This window comes from Anthonomus grandis, chromosome 10 (genome assembly GCF_022605725.1).
Source record: "Anthonomus grandis grandis chromosome 10, icAntGran1.3, whole genome shotgun sequence".
Lineage (NCBI taxonomy): Eukaryota > Metazoa > Arthropoda > Insecta > Coleoptera > Curculionidae > Anthonomus > Anthonomus grandis.
The window spans coordinates 28,839,609-28,858,099 of record NC_065555.1 but is presented as its reverse complement, the minus strand read 5'-3'; the positions used below and the strand labels follow the sequence as shown (position 1 = coordinate 28,858,099).

Below are 18,491 nucleotides of genomic sequence, written 5' to 3'. Positions count from 1 at the left end.
ATTAACAATACCAATTCTCCTTTTGCGAACCACATATTAGAGTCTGGGCATAGTTTTGATCCGGGACCTAACACTGAGGTTCTGCATGTTTGTGAGAAAGGGTTACAATTGGACTTGTTGGAAGCATTTGAAATAAATAGGGCCATAAACTCCCCAGACTGCACATGCATTAATGAGCAAACTAAGTTTGACAGTTTACGCTTTTTTGATTCAACTAGAAAATAACTTTTGCCTTTATTGTTTCTAACTCTTTCATCTGATCTTATAATATTTGTATTAGTCAAAATTTAAAATATTTTCTTTAACGCAACGCTAATATACAATAGTTCCTTATAGTACCTTCTTTTAATATGTAGAAATCTGTATCGTCCTTAGTATATATTTTATATTTTAAATCGTAGATGTCCTTATTGTACTATGTTTTAATTTTAATTCTTTTATTTATTGTTGTTTTTTCCCGATAACGGGTAATTTTTGTTTTATTTGGTGAACGTATATGTTTTTTGTAATGTTCTGGTAAGTTTTAAATCTATATTGTTATAGCGAATAAGCTCTTTTTTAAAATTGTCCTGAATTACCTGTATTTTATTTTAGTATCTGATGATGGCTGTTTACACAGCCGAAATGCATAATACATTTAACTAAGTGACCTACATGCATTTTTCTTGGAGATAAAGACTTCCCCTATTTGTAATCTTTATTATTAATGTTTAGATGTGATTCTAATTTTTATTTTAACCCATTAGTGCGTAGAGTCCCTTAAAAGGGACGCCACTGGTTTCAAGCACATGCGCACTTCTAATGTTTTCATAACCTCGTGCATTTTTCTAGACGTTCGCTATTTGTTGTAAAATTAGTTCACAGTTCATGTGCCATTCGGCTTGCGATCGCGAGACAGGCTACATTATATTTTTGGAGGCTGTGTTTCGATCTTGTCCTACTAATTTATTTTCTTTTTGTGCGCGTGTAAAAGGTAAGTTGAGCTTATTCTAAGTGGTTAAAGCTTTCTACATACTAGCTTGCTTTTATTTGCTTTTTGGCTTAAAAATTTCCATTTTGTGCATGCTTATTTCCAATTACATTGCTTAAAGAAGTATTATGAGTGAAGCAGGGAGGGGGGGGGGGGGGCCAGCCCATGGCAACAATGCCAAAAGAATGTGACCGTATAGATAATGGCAATGTTGATGTTTGTAGTATTTCAATAGAGGCTTCAAACACTAAAAAAAACAACCTTGAAAAAGAACCAGTTTTTTATTCTAAAAATGATACTGGCCCATTTCTTGTCTATTTAGAATCCACCGAAAAAGTGGGTTTTAATGTAGGAAAATTTAATAATATTAAAATTGCTAGAGACATTTTTAACCTAAATCTGACAGACGTTAAAAAAATTAAAAATAAAGGCTTAAACAGAATCTCTGTAGAATTCATTAATTTGCTGTCTGCAAATAATTTTGTTAAAAACAAAACCCTGTTAAATAAGGGCTATAAAATCTATATTCCATTTAACTTGTTAGTCAGGCAAATTGACATAGAAATGGGCGAAAAAGAAATATTAGAATGTTCTAAAACTGATACCGGCATAGAAATTCTAGAGGTTAAAAGATTAAACCGAAAAATAATTAAAGACAAAGATATAACATATGAATCCACTGGCTCGGTTCTTATTACATTTAAAGGTGTTTGTCTTCCCAAATCCCTAAATATCTACAGACTGGAAAGACCCATTTCTATATACATCTCCCCTGTAACGCAGTGCTTTAGATGTTTACGGTATGGTCATATTCGCACTAACTGTAAAGGCAAAAAAAGGTGCTTCACATGTGGTGAGAAATAAAATCTGATTTAGAGGAGCACCCCCCTTGCGAAACTAGATGTTTTTATTGTAAAGGTCCCCATAAATCTACAGACAAAAGCTGCCCCGAATATACTAGGCAAAAAAACATAAAAGAGTTAATGGCATTCGAAAATATTCCCTTTTTTGATGCAAGCGAAATTGTTAAAAAGACCTATTTGACACGTAATGAATTTGTATATCATCCTTCTGACTTCCCTAATATTAAAAACCTAAATAGTCCTGAAAAGAACAATCTAAAAGAAAATGTAATCCAACCATCACAAAGACGAACCCAACATGCAAAAACTGACCCTATTAAAAGATCATACCAACAAGTAGTCTCTGAAAATAATACAAAGAAAAGAATAATTCATAAAGGTTATGATGTAAAGGCACATAATGATAACTTAATTTCCCCTAACTCTAGACCCCAAAAAGAAACTAGCTCTCCAATTTTTTCATTAAGTAAAGAAAACAGTCTCAAAACACATATGCCTTCTACAAGTGCAATTCATAGGTTTAATTCTCATGAATCTTCTTGGTACCCAGATGAAGTTAAAAGCATCATCGATGCATTTTTAAACATGTCAGAAAACAATAAAAGAACAATAAAAACCTTTTTATTCAATCAAAAATTTTGATATGGATATTGATCCCGGCTCTCAGTCAGATTCATTTAACTAAAATCATTTTTCCCTTCACATTAATGTCAGGAGTAAATAATTTAAAGATCATCTTTTGGAATCTAAGAAAAAACACGTTACAACAATAATTAGAATGCGCACAGGTCATTGCCTGACTAACGCCCATCTATATAAGATTAAAATGAAAGGTAGCCCTTATTGCGACTGCGGTATGCTTGATGACCTAAACCACATATTTTTTGAATGTCCTATTAATAATATACCCGATCTAGACTTGTATAAAATCTTTGTATTGAAAAAGAAAATATCACCATTATCCATAACTCAAATTCTCTCTGCTCCCGACGACGAATCAATAGAAATAATCATGCGATTTATAAACATCAATAAGATTAAACTTTGAAGCTCAATTATCCAATACCCCTCTTGTATCCTGCAATCCCGCTTGTTTTAGTGCTTGCTGTGGTCCCTCATTCCTTTTGTGGTAATATTAACGTTTTCCTCCCGTATTATAGCCACAAACCATAAAGCCGACGGCCGATACAAGACAAAGCTATAGTCACAAGCTAAACAGAACGAGCAAAGTTGTAATATAAGAAGATATTTCGGAGATTCCTACATGGTCCAGAGCAGCAAAGCCATCAACTAAACAAGACAAGACAAGACAAGACAGTTCATGTGCAGAAATCAGAGATAGCGTTTTGATTTTGTATTTTTATGTGACCATGGATCAGGAATTTTACTCTACTCAAAATGGAGGGTAAGTTTTAATTCTTTATATCGATAGGTTTTGAAACCAGGGTAAAGAAATTCAATAAATATGTTATGTTTGAGGTTAGAATCATCATACAATTTTGTCTGCAAAACAAAAATGTGTTATTGTTTTCTTAGACATAAATATTTGTTCTGTCCCTTATAAGAGACTCTATGCAAAATAGACAATCCTCAGTATAATTCGTAAATCGTATTTTGCAGATTATCTCTGCATGAATTGCAGACATTATTTGAAGAAAATGACGGTGAAGTTCAACAAAATCTTGATGTTTACATTGGAATTCCTGATGATCTAGGCGAAGACACAGAAGAAGACAGCGACAGCTCTGATGATGAGCATATCGGAGATGTAAATCGCTAATGCCGTGGAATACTTCAGCAGAATTGTGAAGTAAGAGCCAGAAAACAAAATGATTTTGACGAAGAAGATCTAGTTCCTCTAGCCCAACTATTTCCAAAGTCTAAGGGTTTATCTCGTCAAACCTATGAAGCCCCACCTAATGAACAAGATGATTTTGATGCAGAAGATCTAATACCTTTAGCAGATCTGCTTTCTAAACCTGCGTCAAGTATAAGTCAAGGCAATTTTTCAACCCCCAAACGTAGACTGTTTTTCGATGAAGATTTCACATCGAATATTGTTGAGGAAACCAATAAATACGACCAACAAAAAAATAAAGAGCTAAATTTCACAAAAGAAGAGTTATATGTACTACTTGGAGGAATGCTTCTTTCAGGTTATGCAAAATATCCGAACAAGAGGATGTTTTGGAATCCAACAGAAGATATACCAAACATTTAAAAAAATAGCACACGACTAAATAGATTTGAAGTGTTACTTCGCCACATCCATTTCAACGATAATGCTAATATTGATCGCAGTGACCGGCTTTACAAAATTCGCCCTCTACTGAACTCACTGAATGAGAATTTCAAAAACACGGAGGTTTGGATGAACATCTTTCAATTGATGAAAGCATGATACCCTACTATGGCAAACACTATGCCAAACGCATCAAGGGCAAGCCGATAAGATTCGGCTTCAAAAACTGGGCTCTATGCAGTAGTAATGGGTACATGATTTCTTTTGTGATTTACACTGGCAAATCAGATGCAGAAAAAGTTTTTGGTCTTGATGGAGATGTGGTTATGTTCTAACTACATAAATCGGAAGTGCCTTCTAACCAGGGATATAAAGTTTTTTTTGATAATTATTTTACAAGCCTGAGTTTACTGAACCATCTCTCGGAAAATAAAATTTGTGCAACGGCAACAGTAAGAAAGATTCGAACGGAAAAGTGTCTATTTCCTGAAAGTACTTCATGGAAATCAAAACCAAGAGGAAGCCACAGTTTTGTTGCTTGTGATAACGTTACTTTTGTACAATGGAAGGACAACAAGGTTGTGACATTGGGTACCAACTTCGAAAGTAATGACATTGTTACCACATCTAGATGGTGTAAAGAAACTAAAACTAAAAAACAAATTCCACGACCAAAAATTATAGGTGGATACAATAAACACATGGGAGGAGTTGATAAAATGGATGGGGCTGATTGCTTTGTATAGGACAAGAATACGACAGCGAAAATGGTATTGGCCAATAGTTTCATATTTATTAAATGCAAGCATCTCAAATGGCTGGGGAGACCAAATGATGCAAATTGTGCCTCCTTACTAGAATTTCGGAGGTATATCGCCCTAAGTTTTTTACAGTCCTATGGTAAAAAACCAAGTAGAGGAAAAACTACGCTTCCAGTTCATAAAGCCTCTAGATTTAATAATATAGGACATTTAATTCGGTACAATAAATCTGATCGAAGGTGCCAAGTATGCAAGAAGAAAAGTAACTTTATATGTGTAAAATGTGACTGTGGACTTCATCCAAAAAATTGTTTCGAAAATTACCATATAAACTAAATAATATTAATTTTATGTACTTTATGCATGGAGTCCCTTTTGAGGGACGGATCATAACACACTAATAAAAACTAATATTTGATTTTTGTATTTTTTTTATATCTTATTTAAGTCATTTAACTAATTCATAAAGAAAGAATACATAAAAATTGTTTGTTCATGCACTAATGGGTTAAACCAAATGAAAGAAAAAGAAATTAAATGATTATAAAAAAAGTTGAAAATAACAATCCTCTGCCATTATGCAAAAGTCTATACGTCGCCGCATTTGTCGACGAATCCGATAAAAAATTCTGGGAGATTTTTGAATTACGGCACATGAATTAATAATTCGATTTCTCAAGTCATCAATATCCAGTAACGGAATCCTGTACACCAAAGTTTTTAAATGACCTTATTTGGTAAAATCAAGTGGATATTTATCTGGTGACCGCCTCGGCCTATCCAACGATTTGGATATGTTTCATCTAATTAAGGACGTGCTAATAAGCTAAAATGGGCACGGGCCCCATCGTGCATAAACCACATTACTCTTCTAACATCTAGGGGTACCGCCTCAAGAAGTCCTGGAAGTATGAAGTCTTGGAGAAAACGAGTGTGTTTCCCCATTCAATCTCTGTGGTAGAAAATATTGGCCTTTAAGGTGCTCTCCAATATTTCCAACTCATACATTTAAAGCAAATTGTTGTTGATGAGCTTCAACTATGGCATGGGAATTTTCATCTGCCCAAATGTGGTTATTATGGTAGTTAATTATTGCCTCTCAAAAATTAGCTTTGTCGGTACAGAACAGAATCTGCCTTAAAAACTGAGGGTTTTCCTCAATGACTTCTACCATCCAACGAGAAAATTCAAGACGACTTGGAAAATCTCGTGCTAATAGAGCCTGGACTCGTTGTACGTGATATGGATATAATAACTGATCATTTAAAATAGTCCATACCGTCATATGATTGACATGTAGCTGCAGTCCAATTTTTCTAGTACTGGTGTCAGGTTGTTCATGAATTAAATTAGGTACTGCTTCCGGTGTTTTAATATCGCGTTGGCGACTACAATCATACTTTGTTGGTTAAAAAGTTCCAGTTCCTCGTGGTCTTTGATAAAGACGTGTAAATAATGTATAATGAAGTGCCATTCGTTGAGGTTAAATTTCAGCAAACATTCTAGATGCTTGCAATGAATTTTCGTTAGCAAAACCATAAACAAAATTGCATATCGGTCATTTCTGCATTTGAATAATTTGCCATTCCGATGAAATGGATCAAAATTGCACAAAAAAGTTTCTACTTTAAAGAAGGCAAGAACTGACAATCAACCAACAATCATCAGTAGATATTTAACAGGTCAATACAGATTAATAGGTTAATACATTATTTGACAGGTTAAGAAAAAACAAATAAGTTAAGTAAACAGTGGTGTACCATATTTTTCATCAAAAATATTTACTTTAAACCTTGCAGGAACGTCACTGATACAAATTAAAAAATTTAGTGAGCCTCAGAAAATGCCTTTTGATGCATAGAAAATTCTTACCAAATATTACTAAAATATCTACACAGCAAAGTTGTAGGGTTGACGAAAACCTACAAACTAAAAATATTTTTATGTATTATACTGGGTGTGTCACAAAAAAGTTACTATAAAATATGATTTTTTAAAAATTGTACGCCCTGTATATTATGGTACTAAAATGTGAGGCAAAAAGAGATACCCGTTTTATGCATAGGATTTTACAGAAAAGTTAAAATATCTCAAAAAGTACTTGGTTTAGCTATAGGACATATTAAATAAAAAATGAAGGTAGTTGAGGGAAAAACTTAATTAGATAAAAATATACAGGGTGTTCCATTTGAAAAATTTAAGATATTGCGTATTTAATTTCAGCAAGTTTGAAAGTTCTTTAAAACACCCTGTATTAAAAAATTACAAATTATCATAGTCAGCCTAGAGGAGGTACCCTAGACTACCCTAGAATACCCTAGACCTAACTGTGGTGTAAGTTACATAGAGAATAAATTTTAAGTTAATTATGATTTTTTAAACAAACCCTCTAAAAGGCAAAAAAGAACATGAAAAAATTAATTAAAAACGTTATACCAAAGTAAAGTACTCTTTTTGCCTCACATTTTAGTGCCATAACATTCAGGGCATACCATTTAATAAAAATCATATTTTATAGTAACTTTTTTGTGACACACCCAGCATAATACCTAAAAATATTTTTAGTTCGTAGGTTTTTGTCAACCCTACAACTTTGCTATAGAACTTTTTGCTCTACCTCGTATAGTTAAGGCGCTATCTTAGCCGTACATCTTGTTGGCACACCCTGTATGTTAGACCTTAAACTATACGTTGGTTGAAGATATGCTTCAAGTAAGGTGACTTATGAGACTTGATATGAGGGTTCATCGAAATATATCTCAAGGAATTCAATAAAATTAAATAAAGCAAATACCAGGATGATCTAAGAAAATCTGGTTAAAGCGTTCTCGTTAGTCTCTATATTATTATTTAATTATTTATCAGCAAACATGTTATCCTTTATACCGAAAGCTTATCGTGGATTCGACTGAGGCCAACAATACTCATGCCAAAGCCAGGATTTAAACCTAAGACCTCATGTTACCATTAAGCTCAACTAAATACGTAATTAACATATTTTGGTCCCTTAATTGTTTATAGCTAAATATTACTGATATAATAGTACTAATAATAAATAAGTAATTACCTTAGTACAAGCCGCAAATCTAATATCGGATAAGATGTTCTTACAAAAAAGTTCGGCCTCCCTTTCCATTTCTCCACTACAAATATGTTGGTCATTGACTAAATCATCACAAGGGTCTAAAATTATATAAAAAATATGGTTACTAAGCTGTAGGCATAATTAGAGATGATTTAAGTTGTACACAAGTTGCTGTCCAGCTTTTGTTAAAACAACCCGAATTTTCTTTCTGTTCGAATGGTAAACTTAATGATCGATTGTATTGGTAAGCTACATTTATATTTTGCAGTTAAAAGCCTTTCAATATCTTTTTTGAATATTTTTTCAATCTTCAGATTTAGCATTTCTCAGTCATTTAATTATGGTACCACAAATTACTGGAGATTTATCGAATCTCTTATTCAATCTTCAGCAGATTGGAAAAGGAATAAAATGGTGGTGGCATCCAGAACAAAGTTCTATTCGTAGAGTTTTAATTTTTTTTTAATTTTTGTAAATTACTATACTCTATTTCCTTTTTGGTGAGAGCACAGTGCCTCATTATTTATGCAGAAGTAGCATAAATATAGGGTGAGTCTTCTATTTTGCTACATGTAACAAAATGATAAACCAGGCTGTTTTTACCAATTTTAAGTGGACAAGTCCTGTATGGTCTCAAATACAATAGGTCGTAAAATTCGGAACAATGGTTTCGAGTTCATTTTTATGACAAACGGGTTGCCAGTGTCGTCCCGACTATGGATATTGATTTTAATTTTTAAGTTAAATAATTATCTGTTATGAAAAATTTATAAATAATGTTGGATTTTATCTATTATCTATTAGATAAAGATTTTTAGAAAAAGTATGGTTGGTAGGTATAACCTATATTTATTAAATTATAATTATAACAAGAAACATTTCTTAAAAGCGGAAAAGCTTCATTATAAAACTATGGCAAATAAAATGAAATATAAAAATTTGATTAATACCGCAATTTGATTGTTTTTTAAATGTTTAAAAAATTGTTGTAAAGTTTCATTTTTTTAATACCAACCAATAAAAAATGCAACTCTCCAAACATATCTTGTCATTTATAAGAAAGGTACATAAATATAAGGATCTTTTAATTTATTAACCATATTTACAAATATTACAATAAAAATATTTACGAAATATACAAAAAAAAAATCAATTTATAAATTACACATTTCATTACTTTCATCGCTTTCATCTGAATCAGTCATTCTCACTGTTATAACTAAGGGTTCGACAGTTTCTTCTAGAAGATTATCGAGGGTCCACATCTTTTCTTCTTCTTTTATAGCATGATTCACAGCATTGCTCCAGTTTTCTTGGGTAATGTTATCCACTGCTGCTTTTTGAAGTTCTCTTACATCTTTCAACTTAAAGGTTTTATTATTTCTAGCCAAAAATCCTTTTACTTGAGCCCAATTTAACTCTATAGGATTTAACTCACAATGGTAAGGTGGCAAACGAAGTACAGTTATATTGTGTTGTTTTGCTATTTCGCCAACAACGTGTCTTTTATATTTTGATTTATTTTCTGTAACTATTGTCAGAAGCTCTGCTTTTACCGCGTCATCTCCAAAAGGTATTTCTTTTTCGGTAAGCCAGTTTTTTATTTCCCCTTTTGGTCAGCAGGATGATGGTAATTTTTCTATTAATCTTGAATGGTAGCTTAGTAAATGGTAGCATTGTCCATAACAATAATTGAATTTTCGGGAATTGACTTGATCATTTCGGAAAAATAATCTTCAAAAACATCAGCGTTCATTTATTCGTGGTAATCTTTAGTTGACTTCGATTAGAATTCAAACAGACCGCCATTTAAAAATCCTTTATAGCTCCCAATATGTGTAATTATTAATCTGTGGCCCTTACAAGAAGGAGACTTCAAGCCAGTCGATAAACATTCTAAAAAAGCCTGATGGGAGCTTCCAACATTTTTATCCTGCCAGCACTTACTCACGGTGTGTCCTTCGTTAAGCCAGGTTTCATCCAAATAATAAATGTTTCTTCCTTCCTTTCGATGCTCCTTAATTTGCCTTAAATACTTTCTTCTCCAACAGACTATTTCTTCTTTATCTATTAAAATAGATTTTCTTTTTTGCTTTTGCCAAGAAAAATGTAATTCGTTTAAAATTTTCCATAATTTTTTTCTTCCCATTTCTGGTACATTTTCGTCTTCTTTTATAAGTGTCAAAATTTTGTCGATAGTTGGGATTTCATTCTTAAAATAAAATGAATGTACTGTCCTCCTGATGATATGCTTTGCTGTCTCATCAACTGCTATCAGCTTCCTACCGGCAGTTTTCTTTACATTCTTCTTAGGCAAGTTCTCACGGTTTTCACTTTTTCTGTCACTAAGAAGTCTGTAAATTATTGCTTTACTTATGCCTGTCATATTGGCACATGTAGAAACTAGATTTCTAACAGTACTTAGAGGCATTTGATGCACAAGTGCATCATGTACGTTAAAGCAAGTACTATAGTCCTTGCTTTAAAATCTAAAGCACCTTTACACACTACGGGGCTAAACTTTGACATTCTTACAACAAATGCGCAACAATACTGAAAAATAAATTAGGTTTTTGGGATATATCTACATTATATACCATAAAATATAACTACCTGTTTGCATTTAAGATTGCACAATTTAGGTACCTATAATACTTATACCTCCATATTTACCTACCTAGACAATATCTACTTATAAGGGTTATAAAGAACTTGTTCATTAGGTACTTAAGTAATTCAAAGAATTTATGGCTAAAATTGGCTTATTTCTTGCACTATTAAATAAACCCAACAAATGAAAACATTCAGGTCTTAATGTACTTGAAAAGTGGGACGCCAATGGTTTACGACCGTTTTATGGCTATCGACCCTTTCGTGTGCTCCTACGGATTAAGAAATGGACTATAGCCTAAACCTGTGTTTCCGCTTGTTTTAGAGATGCTGAGAAGCTAACATCTTTAATAAAAGACGAAAGATTTATTCGTTTTGAAGACAGTTCAAGATGAATAAATCCACAGATTCTGCTCCAAATACATAGCTTTGTCAATAATATGAAAATGGAAGATGACGTGGTGTTACGACGCCATCTCTCCTCGACACAAATAGTTGATCGGGATAAATAAAATTCGGTAAAGTGATTTCGACAAAAAAGTATAGAAAAAATAGATTTAAGAAATTAATTGTTCGGGAAATGAGTGCTTAGATTAAAAATAAACTTTGAGAAAATTAGTTGTCTGAGAAAAATAACATTCGGAGCAATGGCTGCGGAAAAATGTTCTGCGTAATCTCTCCAACTCTGTTAGATATTGAACAGAGTTCCATTATACAGCGAATACATTATACCTAAGATACCAGACATAGAGGGGTGAAATATCAGTTAGAGGTTAGAAAGTTAGTAACCCGAGATATTTTGATAATCGCTTCAAATCAAGAAGAAATGGAATATATAATAAAAAGTGTGGAGGAAAAAAGCATAGAGTATAGGCTAAAACTTAATATCAGGAGTAGGACTTAGTTCAATAGACAGTAGTTCTACTATCGCGTTACGCCCAACTCACCGGAATGACAACGTGCTTTAAAGGTCATGATTCATTATGGTCTAAAACTCATCCCAATACTTCAAAGGCAAATTGAATGCCTTCAAGAAAAAAATTTATTTGCAATCTAATACAAGCTTACGAGTCAATAGTGTTAGCGCAGTATAATGACATACAAAACAATGATGATGATTGGGCAATTGTTGTGATGGGGGTTCCACAAGGAAGTATTCTTGGGCCCATTTTGTTTTTAATTTTTATTAATGACTTGCCTATCCAGATTAATGACAGCTTTACAACATTTTTTGTCGACGATACATCATCAGCTGTCTTGGGTACTAACTACCAATCTATCCACTCTAAAGCTACCAAGTGTATAGCTGATATTGCAGGGTGGTGTCAGAAAAGTGATCGTTGTTTTGAAAGTTTAAAACCCAATTTTATTTTTTTCAATCTGATTCGAGCTATTCAGGACAGGAGCTTACTCGTTAGAGAGGAGTTATCAAGCATCCTACAACACTCCACCAAGTTCTTGGGAATTGTAATTAAAAGACATCTATCGTGGGTTTTTTAGGTGTAATCTGTGTGCAATAGATTTTCACACAGCAATAATGCATTCTTACAGCTTCGGGACTATGTGAATGCATATACACTTAAAAGGTTTTATTATGCCTAAGTGGATTCTACTCTATCCTATGACTTGTTAGCTTGGGGTAGTCCAGTATTGAGAGAGTGCTAATAAGTCATAAGCGATTAACTTGCACTGGTACTTTTAAAAAATAAAAAAAATTACTAATATTAACATTTATATCTTGCAGTGCGCATGTCAAGAATAGTCATACATAGAAATATTTCCAACCACATGAGATCTGGAGATTTCAATTTTTGTAAAACCCGAAATGTAGATAAATTATACATCCATTACCCGGTTGTCGCAGGTACAGGATGGTCCAGAAGTTACTTCTACTTCAAAATTTTTAATCATCTCCCATGTAGAATAAAGAGAGCTAAAACTTTTCTAGTTTTTAAGAAAACTCTTAGGACCATGTTAGCTGACGGTCTTTTTTACTCGTTGACAAAATACTTTCACTTAATTGACTAGATTTAGTTTAATTTATTTTTCTTTTGATATTTTTGTAATTTTTATAGTATTTTTATTAGCATTGTAGTTTTGTTATTGACAATTCCTATACATTGTTATGATGTCGATGGAAATAAACGATTTAATTTAAATTGATGACTTCACAACGCTACCTAAGAGTCTAGTTGCAACCAGAATCTAAAGACAGCAATTTTATGCAAGAGGTGCTTGAATGTTAGAAACGCATGAGCAATGTTATGCTCCTTAACATGATATGAATGCTTAACGAGTCTGAAGCTACTGAAGTATCCAATCTACTAAGCAAAGTTACTGGTAAACAAATGCAAGTCAGTGAAGTAATCAAGCTGGGTAAACCTAATAGTAATGGGCGTAAGTGCATTAAAATAGGTCTATCCAGTCATCTTGAAGTTTCGGAAGAAATTCGGTTCTACTAGGAGAGTCTACGTGAAAGCCGATTTCAGTCCTGCCGAAAGAAGTGATCTTCGTAAAGTCAAGGATGAGTTAGAACAGTAGCAATCCAATGGTAAAGCAAATTTAATAATTAAGTATGAGCATGTTAGGCCCTTTAATGCTACAAAAAAACAAAATAAATCAATCACCTCGTCTTATCTATCGCCATCTTAACAGAACGTCAAAGTGTTACGTACAAAAACATACACGTTTTTAACATCTGCCGCTGTTTGCGGTTCTGACATAATAATAATAATAATAATGTTTATTTTAAAATGCAATATAAGCCCTCAGGAGCTAGTACGCTGTGCAAGGACTTGCTGGTATTTTTTTTGCCTTAATATAAACCTAAATTGCAAAACAAAACAAACAATCTAAACTATAAATCTATTGCAATTGCAATACTATTTGCAACGCATAAAAATTAATTAAAACTCATAAAACTAATCAAAACAAAAAAAAATCAAACAATTCAAGAAAACATTTTTATAACAAGATTACCAAACTAAAGACCTACTGTATTTTGTAGTCCTTTGAAAAACTGTTATTACCGTACTGCACCAAAGCAAGACACAGATCAAGATTAAAATTAAAGGGCCATATAAGTGGACATGTTAATTTCTAATATTTACCAAACCATCAATAAGCTGTCTATTTTGAAGGATAATAAATTTTTTGATCCTACTTTTAACCAATCCCAATGAGTTGCTACCTAGAATAACACCTCTCATTTCTATTGGTAAAAAATTATAACATCTGGCAAGAAGATAAGTAAAACAATGTTGCCCTATTGCCTTCCTAGCTCTAGTGGTTTGTGAGGAATTCTGTTGACGATTTCTTGTATTATACTGATACGTAATTAATGAAATGTTTGACTTATATTTGTGTAAATATGTTAAAATATTATAAAAAAATATTTGACGAACATCGAAAAGTTTCACTGTACAGTAGATCTGAGGAATAAAGTCTAGGTTTTTTATAAATAATTTTAATGATACTCTTCTGAACGATTTGCAGGCATTTTAAAAACATCATCATTATGACAACAACATGAGTGTGAAAATTTTTGAAGCGAGTAAAAATTGCTCCAGACCGACATTTCACACTCTGAGCTCTTTCCTGAGCAATATATTATTTTTAACCCTTCATTAGTCGCGCGGATGACACTGGTCATCCACGCCTCATTAGTCTAAAACTGCATTTCATTGGTTAGGATTTATCACGCGAGCTTCTATGTACCTTCCTACAAGTGATTTAGGTACGTGTATCAGTTATTAGTTGTTGTCGTCTCGTTACAGTTGTTTGGGTTTTCACACATATTTGAGAGTGGATGACATTGGTCATCCGCACGACTAATAGTGCTATCAAATTGGATTTTGGTAGTATTATTTGTTTTTACTATTATCGCAGTTTGCATTGTCTAATTTCTTTTGAAATTGATACTTTTTTATGTAAAATATGTATATTATTTTCAGTGACAAAATGTAGGGTTATATACACGTTTTGCCAGATGGATTCTATCAATTGAGTTTCAGTGTGTAAAACAGAGACAGATCGAGATTAGACAAAAAACGCATGCATGTAAACAAATACGATAGATGGCGGAGCAAAGTTCTATCTTGCTTTCTACAGTCTCCCGTCTCTGTTCCACGCATTGGCGCAAAAATTGGCCATTGTAATTTCTAACTGGCACAATGTGTATAATATTTTACTGTAAAAATTGTAAAAAATCTGTTTTTTTTTAGATTTTCGAAAATGTCACAACCAAAAAGATCAAGAGACAAACGTAGCAAAGATCCCATGAAATGGTTGTAATAGTATAATGAAATGGAGGAAGATGAAAGTGAACCAGAAGAAAACGAAAGCGAATCGGATAATGATTTTGTATATGAGAGCGAACATGATACAGATAGTGAACAGGGAGCTGACGAGAAAAGTCTGGACGATGAAAATGAAGAGATGCTGGATAATGATACATATCTTGCCAAGGATGGAATGACGAGGTGGAGAAAAGGTAATTTTCCTCTCAATGTTAGAACACGGCCTTGCAATATTATAACGCACTTGCCAGGTCCAAGAAAAGAAAATTCAGTAATTGATATTTACTATTTATTTTTGGACGAGGACATTATTGGGACCATTGTAGAATCAACAAATATTTATATCCAGAAAGTTCGTGCTAAATTTGGAAAGGAAAGAGATGCTAGGGAGACTGATGCTTTAGAGGCTCGAGCTTTTATCGGTTTGTTATACCTTATTGGATCTTTACGCTGTTCTAAAAAAAATGTCAGTAAATTATGGGACAATTCAAAAGGCAACGGTCTCGAATCATGTTATTTATGTATGTCGGAAAGGCGTTTTAGATTTCTTTTGAGATGTCTAAGGTTTGATGACATTCGGGATAGGGAACAAAGAAAGGCTCTTGATAAACTAGCACCAGTTCGAAAAATAATGGAACTGTTCAATAAAAATTTTCAGAAGTATTTTTGTCCAAGTGAATATCTTACTGTCGACGAGCAGCTATTGTCATTTCGAGGAAGATGTCCATTTTGACAATATATTCCAAGTAAACCTGCCAAATATGGTTTGAAGGTTTTTGCGCTTGTCGACTCGAAAAAACAGCTTACACGCTAAACTTAGAACCATATGTTGGCAAGCAGCCAGATGGGCCATATAGCATTAGCAATGCGGCTGAAGATATCGTCCTTCGTTTAGTGGAACCAGTAAGAGGAATAAATAGGAACATTACTGGTGATAACTGGTTTTCTAGCCTTTCCTTAGCAAAAAAGCTACAGAGTATAAACCTCACGTATGTTGGTACTATGCGTCAAAATAAGAGGGAAATACCCAAAGACTTTTTACCAAACAAGAGCCGACAAATAAATTCGTCAATCTTTGGATTTCAGAAAGATTGTAGTCTGGCATCCTACTGCCCCAAAAAAGGTAAAGCAGTTCTAATATTATCTACAATGCTTTTTGATGGAGCCATAGATGGTTCAACAAGCGAAGCACAAAAGCCAGAAATGGTCACTTTTTATAATATGACAAAAGTTGGGGTTGACCTTTTGGATCAATTGTGTCAAAAAAATAACGTGCAACGCAGTACAAGACGATGGCCCATGGTACTGTTTTATGATTTTCTGAACATAGCGGCAATAAATTCGTTTTGTGTCTATAAGCACCATTGTGCAGCTTCAACAACAAATACCAAAAGAGCTGAATTTCTAGAAAATCTAAGTTGGGCTCTAATAAAACCACAAATAGAACGGAGGGCGAGCATCGAAACCCTCCCAAGGGAACTTCGCAGAAGTTACTTGTTGGGATCCAGGAGGAGGCAGTGCACAACTTGATAAAACCGGTTCACGAGGACGGTGCTATCAGTGTGGGAGGCAACGTAATAAAATAAGCAGAAAATGGTGTTACAAATGTAATAATTGGGCCTGTCTAGACCACCTTAAAAATATTTGTACCAGTTGTGTTGAGAATCAGTAAATACTTATATTTACTATAGTACTTTTGGTTACTTATTTATAATTAATTGTAGTTCTATTAAAATCAAAATCAGTTTATCAAGTTGATTCATTAGTTTATATTATCCAACATTAATATAAAATAAAACATTTTTCCACTAAACTTTTCGTTTGTAAATCATTTTTTGAAAAATAATAACTGGAACTGTCATCCGCGCGACTCTTAGCGTTACAAATATCCACGCGACTAATGGAGGGTTAAAACTGTCAAACAGCTAGGGAGAATAGAAGACTTGGGTGGAGGCGGATCCTCCAGAAATCAGAAAAAAGTCGGTTTTAGAGTCAAAGGGGAACTAGGGGCAAGACGGGATCATGAGGTAAGATGGGGTACCCCGATTACATCAAAACCTAAAATTGTGTGACCACCTTTATTACCTAGAGTCACATGTCCGGATAATACCCGCGCTCAGTGCATCCGAGACATTCGTTCGGTGCGCGTCTGCTCGAGTTACAGCCAATTTACCATTTTGACCTTCGTTGATCTTATTTTATGGCATATTATATCGCTTGCCATAAAGTGTGCAGGAAGTTAAAGTAAAACTTATTATTCCTACTGCAGTGTACCTGCATAGAAGCATCTTTTCACAAAAAAAATTGTTGGTTATATTCGCCTATAAAAGGTAAGAAAATACCTTTTGAAAAACACGTGCTTTGGGGCAAGATAGGATACTCTATTTGAGGCAAGATGGGGTATCCAAGTACCCCATCTTGCGCCAATATATTTTTTCATGAAAAATTCAACGGAAAAATTGATTAGTTAAATATTGGTCAATTAAAATATTATTTTATTTGCAGCAGAATGGTTTGCAATTATGAAAAGAAAAAATGAAAGGAAACCAAGGAAAGCATGAAACAAGCGATTGAAAAAGTTTTGACCAAAGAAATGGGTTATCGTAAAGCTGCGACGCAATACTCTGTGCCACAAACAATGTTGGAGAAACATGTCAACGCTATTAAAACCAAAGGTGAAATGAAATTGGATCTACCTTTAGGGCCAATTACAACTGTTTTCACTGAAAAGGAAGAAAATGAATTGGTCGGATATTTGAAAGAAATAAAAGCAAGATTATTTGAAATTAGCATAATGGAACTGAGAAGTTTAGCATACCAACTGGCCGTCAAAAATGGCAAGAAACATAGATTTAATGAAACAGCCAAACTCGTCGGTGTTGACTGGGTTCAAGGATTTTTAAAACGTCACAGTGATTTATCTATAAGAAAGCCTGAGGCAACCTCAGCTACTAGGGCTATGGGCTTTAATAAAATTTCCGTCACAAAATTTTATAAGCTTTTGGGTGATGTTTTAGATAACTATAAACTAGGACCAGATAGGATTTATAACTGTGATGAAACGGGAGTCTCTTCGGTTTCAAAAACAAAGTCAAAGATAATTTCACGCAAGGGTAGGAAGTAAGTTGGGTCGCTATCCTCAGCTGAACGAGGACAAACAGTTACGGTCGAGATTTGTGTTAGCGCTGCAGGGAATTACCATATGCCCCCGATGCTAATCTTTCCTCGGAAACGGATGAAAGCCAAATTAATGAATAACTCGGCACCAGGAACAACTTTTCATTGCAATGCCAGTGGATGGATGACAGCAGACATATTTGTCTCATGGTTCAAAGCTCTCGCCAATTCAGTGGAGCAACTAAAGATAACCCGGTGCTACTTTTACTCGACGGCCACTCTACGCACAAGAACATCGAACTTATAGACGTTGCTAGAGAAAACGGTGTGATTATAATCTGCTTCCCACCTCACTGCACTCATCGGCTTCAGCCGTTGGATGTTTCTTTTATGAAGCCTTTGAGTGTATATTATGACCAAGCTGCAACAGCATGGCTCTAATCCAGGTAGAGTTATTAGCATGTTCCAAATTAGCGAAATTTTTGGTAAAGCTTTCATACAAGCTGCCACTATGCCTACAGCGATTAACGGATTTCGGAAATGCG

At 33.9% G+C, this 18,491-nt stretch overlaps 1 protein-coding gene and 1 long non-coding RNA gene across 2 annotated transcripts in view; one reads left to right on the top strand and one right to left on the bottom strand.

The window, feature by feature from the left end:
* The window catches only part of LOC126740857 (hemocytin), a 279,897-nt gene that overhangs the window by 203,616 nt on the left and 57,790 nt on the right, over window positions 1–18,491 (bottom strand). Inside the window, exon 14 of the mRNA XM_050447026.1 lies at window positions 7,904–8,019. Coding sequence (XP_050302983.1) covers window positions 7,904–8,019 — 116 coding nt within the window. The remainder of the gene's footprint in view (window positions 1–7,903; window positions 8,020–18,491) is intronic.
* LOC126740867 (uncharacterized) lies at window positions 890–16,587 on the top strand. Its single transcript, XR_007662045.1, has 3 exons — window positions 890–973; window positions 2,994–3,238; window positions 14,755–16,587. It is a non-coding gene; the product is annotated as an uncharacterized LOC126740867 (long non-coding RNA).